Source organism: Lycium ferocissimum, chromosome 8 (genome assembly GCF_029784015.1).
Source record: "Lycium ferocissimum isolate CSIRO_LF1 chromosome 8, AGI_CSIRO_Lferr_CH_V1, whole genome shotgun sequence".
Taxonomy (NCBI): domain Eukaryota; kingdom Viridiplantae; phylum Streptophyta; class Magnoliopsida; order Solanales; family Solanaceae; genus Lycium; species Lycium ferocissimum.
The window spans coordinates 43,296,035-43,301,485 of NC_081349.1; the positions used below are offsets into that span (position 1 = coordinate 43,296,035).

General features: G+C 31.8%; 1 protein-coding gene and 1 long non-coding RNA gene across 5 annotated transcripts in view; both read right to left on the reverse strand.

The window, feature by feature from the left end:
- Nucleotides 1-2,850: 2,850 nt before the first annotated feature.
- On the reverse strand, nucleotides 2,851-5,447 carry LOC132068546 (uncharacterized). Of its 4 annotated transcripts, XR_009417437.1 has the most exons (4): nucleotides 5,333-5,447; nucleotides 4,800-5,231; nucleotides 4,580-4,712; nucleotides 2,851-3,117 (listed from the first exon to the last, which is right to left on the reverse strand). XR_009417437.1 is itself a non-coding variant. In XM_059462166.1 (3 exons), exons 2-3 carry the CDS (start codon nucleotides 5,226-5,228, stop codon nucleotides 3,917-3,919), a joined length of 543 nt encoding a protein of 180 aa, XP_059318149.1. In that variant the 5' UTR covers nucleotides 5,229-5,231; nucleotides 5,333-5,447; the 3' UTR covers nucleotides 2,851-3,916. The 4 variants fall into 4 exon arrangements, 3 of the variants coding, with proteins under 3 accessions (XP_059318149.1, XP_059318150.1, XP_059318152.1); XM_059462166.1 differs by lacking the exon at nucleotides 4,580-4,712 and having other exon boundaries at nucleotides 2,851-4,030; XM_059462167.1 differs by lacking the exon at nucleotides 4,580-4,712 and having other exon boundaries at nucleotides 2,851-4,061.
- LOC132068547 (uncharacterized) overlaps nucleotides 2,851-5,451 on the reverse strand; it is a 73,180-nt gene continuing 70,579 nt past the window's right edge. Inside the window, exon 2 of the long non-coding RNA XR_009417438.1 lies at nucleotides 2,851-3,390. This is a non-coding gene — a long non-coding RNA (uncharacterized LOC132068547). The remainder of the gene's footprint in view (nucleotides 3,391-5,451) is intronic.

Sequence of the window (5,451 nt, forward strand, 5' to 3'; positions counted from 1 at the left end):
CTAAACCAATTCACCATTTACAAAGTGAAGCTAAAGCAATTAGTTCAGCCTCCATGGTAGAGTTAGCAATAATAAATTTTTATTCCTAACGCATAGCACCAAGTTTTCTCATCTACATAAAAATAAAAATAAAAAATCTTTGAGTACATCAGGATTTTGTTTTCCATAAAACAAGCCATGAGTTTTCTTACCAAGTAAATATATCTGGTTTGCTTATACCTGCTAAGTACTTCTACTGCATACGCGATATCAGACCAAATGCAGTCAGTCACATATCTCATTTTTAGGTTAGCATACTCCTTTTTGATTTATCACAATTTTTCACTTTGAAATTGGAAATAAATAAACGACTTAATCAAAAGGTTTTGCAACACATGTACAATCCATAAAATTGTACTTTACAATTTTCTCAACATAATGTGATTGGTTAAGAAAAAATTTATCACATGTTTTTTATATTTTTTGTTTCTAAGAATGAAATTTGCCTCACTCAAATTTCTCACGTCCAAATGGTTGCTTCTTCACATATTTTTAGTTTAATTTAACAACGCCAATATTAGAGCCAAGGATCAACAAATATCAACCATTGAGGCAAAAATAACATAAGAATTTTTCAAGATTAATACATGCACTTGCCACACTTTATAAAACATTCTCAAAGATGCATAAAACACTTCTCACGATAAATATTTTTCTCCTTTCTTTAGCCCCCACTATTTTGAGAATCTAAATAACAATTTATACTCTTGAAAAGTAGTATCATTTTATTCATAAAAATATAAGGTAAAAAGTTTTTTACCTTTCCTCCGCTTGAGTTGAGCAAGTAGAAAAAAATACTTTGCCCTTCCATCTCTTAAAGAGATCTAGCGACGTCGAAGCGGAATGATGCTGACATCTCCTATCTTGATATCCGCAATTTTTCAAACTATAACAAAAGTGAATCTCCTTAAAATTGTTGGTGAATATACTTTCTTCGTTTTGTTTATGTAATTTGTGGTATATTCACCAACATATAAGCTATGCAAGGATTAATAATTCAGGAATTATTTTTTATTGGATATTTGGTTTGTTGCACCAAGAATCATACAATGTATAATTTAAAGTATGTGTTTTCATATATATATATATATATATATATATATATATATATATATATATATATATATATATATATATATATATATATATTCTAGTGTTGCTTCAATTTGTTAGAATTTAATGCCAAAATACATATGTATATAATACAAATACACATATGACTTGGAATTTAGTATTATCTTTAGCTTTATTTTATTAGCAAAGTTGTAGTTATTCTCACTTAAACTACTTTAGTTGAATTTAATAGTGCTACTCTCTAGTGCATCGGTGAATTGTATTTAGCTCCCAAAAGTATGCCTTTAACTAAAAGTGTTAAACGAACTTAAAAAAAAATAAAAAATATTCTAGTATTGCTTCAACTAAAGTTATGCCGAGGGACTACTCCAAGATGAAGCTGTTAGAATTTTAACTAAAAGTGTGCCAAAAGTAAAAAAAAAAAAAAAAAAAAAAAATGTATATAATACAAATACACATATGAACGCATTGGAATTTAGTATTATCTCCTGTCATAATGATCAAATGCAGAAAGTGTAGTAACATTATAAACCTGAAACATAACAAAATTAAAGAGATAGAAATGTTGTGGTAGTTTTTAAAATTGTATCTGGATAAAAATGTAGTAATGTGGTACGATGGTAACAAGAGTTAAAATAACCAGTCAGTCCTGAAACCCTACAGTTAGTAACACTCCTTATAAGTCGTCCAAGAATTCAACTTCATTTAGGAACTTTTCCAAAAATTATTACCAAATAATAATAATTATATAGGAGTATAAAATAATTATATAACTCAATACATATAAATAACATCAATTAGTAATAAATGGACCACACCTTAATAAAACTTAATGAAAAACTCATATTTTCTTACTTGGATCACATATTATTAATCCAGGTGATAATTAATAACGTTTTGATATAACTAAACACAAAACAATACTATACAAGGATCATAGCTGTCCTATCCATTTTAAGTCGAGTACTTCCTTCGATGTATCACATGTACAGTCGTACCTTGTGACTCTAATGAGAAAAATTATCTCTCTAGCTTCTGATAAACTTCAAGCAACAACAGTATGGATGTTGATTCTTATGGGTTCAGCCTTTTGTATTCCCAGGAATACCTAATACGAAAATTGAATGTGTAATTAATATAATTCCATATTCACAAAAAATATATTCAAAACAATCAACATAAATCAAGGTAAACACACTTTATATGACTAAAAACATATATAAATATACTCCCAGCAAAACCCATATACAAAAGTATTAGCAAGTCAAGGATCAATCACGCGTACCAAATGAGATGTATGCTGTATTCAAGAGGCTATTAGCGGCAATAAATTTTTCTTTTAGCGGTAATATTTAATGCCGCTAAAACATTTACCAGCAATTGATTAAATGCCATGCAATCCAGGGTCGCTAAAGCCTCTAGTGGCATTTACTATGAATGCTAGTAAAGACCCATATTATTGCCGCTAAAAATAATTACTATTAGCGGCATTTCTTCAACGGCAATTAATATTGCCGATAAAGCTACCTTAGAAATGTGATATCAAACATATTTTGCGGCTTTTATTATTGCCGACAAAAATGCAATAATTGCCACTAAAAGAGACATGTTTTAGTGGCAATTCTTATAACTGCTAAAACTGCCATGCATTCACCTTCACTACACATTTAACTAATTACTCTTTTATAGCATTAAAAATAAAAAATCACAAGCAAAATTAACTCGAAGAGAGTAATAGAAGGTCAAAACAACGTCATTCACTTAAAACAAGAACAATCAAGCTCAATACATCCACTTTCTTGTCTTCTAGAGGTAAAAGAAAAAGTAGGAATTATCAAAATAATAAGAATGTGTTCAAGTTACCCCCAAAAAATAAGAATGCGTTCAATGGAAAAACAAGGAAATTGAGCCATTATTTCTTTTCCTAGAGAAACTATGGCAGCTTAGATCACGACCATATGCAATATCTGGAGGATCTTTAGTAGAGCCAACTTTATTTGAAATCTGTCCAAACATAAAGGAGAAAAATAAGTCAATTTTGACAGTCAAAATACAAATTTACTGAAATAAATTGCATGAACGAAAAGCAGCGTAGCAATGCCTGCACCCACTTTAATATTTCTCAAAAAAGAAAGAAGAAAAATAAGACATGGAAAGCAGCAAACAGAAAATTACTCTGAAGGCAACAGCGGGCTCAAAACAAGTCTTTTAATTTCTATCAGGAAAAGTGGCAGTTACCAAAATGAGGTTCAAGATCTCTGCATACTCAAACATCTGCTCAACTTATTAGGCTTTATCTCTTTCTGATCTTCCCTTCAAATTTTAAATTTCATTTGCTGGTACATGAAGTTTGGTTTTTGTGTAATCCTAGTAGATTGTTTCAGTTGGACATACAAATAGGAAAGGTGATATCTTGAACTTCACTAATCAAAATCACTTCTTTCAACACGAATACAACAACTTTTCCGAAAAGACTGAAGCTTTTCCATGTAATCCAACAATGTAAAAGAGATACAATCAAATAACTGCCATCACAATTCCAAATTACAATATTTAGTAACCACAGCAGCCCCATCAATATGAACATTACCAGCTAAAAACCAATCATCAAGCTCAACAACAGCACAACTTTCACATAAAAATTTGATCTTGCATCCTGAAAGGTCCAGGATTTTATTTACCATTACCTGTGCCACCCTTCCCCCAGAAATATAAAAAATAGAGGTAAACAGAAATCCCTAATATACTAGCAAGTACTTCCTCTGTCCCAATTTAGTGCCAGGATAGATACTCTAAAGCAGTGTTACCAGTATGAAAAAGACCTGTCTCTGTCCCAAACCAAACATTCAACAATAAGCCAGCCCAACTTAGCAGCACCATACACACATCCTCTCCCCCTCAGCACAACTTCTAATAACTATAGAAAATTCGAACATTTCCACCCGTGACTACAAATTACCACAAAAAAGAGAAACCAACAAGACACACCAATAACTGATATAGCATCTTTTCCAGCTTAATACCAATCCCAATATCAAGATCACTTCTTTCTAATAAAAAAAATAATATCAAAAATCCCTTCTTTTGATGACCGAGAAGTTCGTCTGGAGCCGACCCTTTGGGCCAACAGCAGCCTTTCTAAACCGAGAAAATAGGAAAGCCAGAAAAGAATACAATCTAGGAAGTAAGTTCACAAATATATCCCATGAAATCTTTCATAATAATATCCTAAAAATAGAGAAGGTTTCTAGTCAATACACACTAGGCAGAGATCATGAGAAAAGAACAAAATATTGTTCGCCAGTTTCGCTTCTCAACAAAACAAGCTGTGACTATTATTTTCAATCGCTATTTTGAACCTTCTAAGTTAATGAAATGAAGTGCTTTACCAAACTAGATTGAAGGAGATAATTAAAAGAAGAGAAGAAATGGTTTACTAAAGAAAGAACCAGAAATGAGGATTTACCAAAGAAAAAATGGTTGATATGCTCTCATGTATAGTAAAAGAGATTACCTTGCGAGAAGAAAGAACTTGTTGTCACTAACTACTTGACCAGTGCTTATACTGCTTGTTCATTGCCACTATTGGCATCGGGAACCTAGCAAAATTAACACACTAGATAACAGAATTTTCTTGTAAAGCTAAATTTTAAGAACAAAAGTTTAAAACTTTGAAATCGGATCACCTGTCTAGTGCTTCCATTGTTTTGAGGTCCACATAATCCAGTAGGAGCATATTTCCACATGACTTGTCTCATCCATGATAACTCAAAAACTAGCATCTCTTGATTTTTTTTCATCAAAGCAATTTCTTCATTCTGTTTTTTTATCAACTCATTTATTTGTTCATCTTGTTTTTTGTTCAACTCCTTTAACTCATTTATCTCTTGTTCCAACTTATGTGCAGCTTCATTTGACAAACCATCAGCAACAACATTTCGTAAGGAAGATTTACTACCCCATAATAGAGAAGGTGTTGGACCAAGTCCTAAACCACGAACATAGCCACTTTTTTCATTTCCCAACACTTGAGAATACACATCTCCTTCCCAAGCAACACTACCATGAGGTTGTTCATAAGGTGTCTCGTTGTTACTCAACTTCTCTTGCATCATGTCCTGAGAGTAATTAAGATAACACTCAATGACATAATAACATAGTGCAGTGGAGGACGAACTAACATTAAGATAATGATAAGGCTGAGAAGGGGAAATCTTACAACTGTATTTGAAGACTCCTCATCCAATGGTCTACCATCCTTACGCTTTGTATGAGTCAATATGTAAACTTCTGCACGTGTAGGCTCTATTCCATCTATAGCCTAATAAAGTTAAATTG

Coding starts and splice junctions, on each gene's coding strand:
- LOC132068546 (XM_059462166.1), bottom strand. CDS start 5,228: ATGATGCAAGAGAAGTTGAGTAACAACGAGACACCTTATGAACAACCT. Junction 4,031..4,799: donor ACAATGGAAGCACTAGACAG/GTGATCCGATTT, acceptor AATTTTCTATAG/TTATTAGAAGTTGTGCTGAG.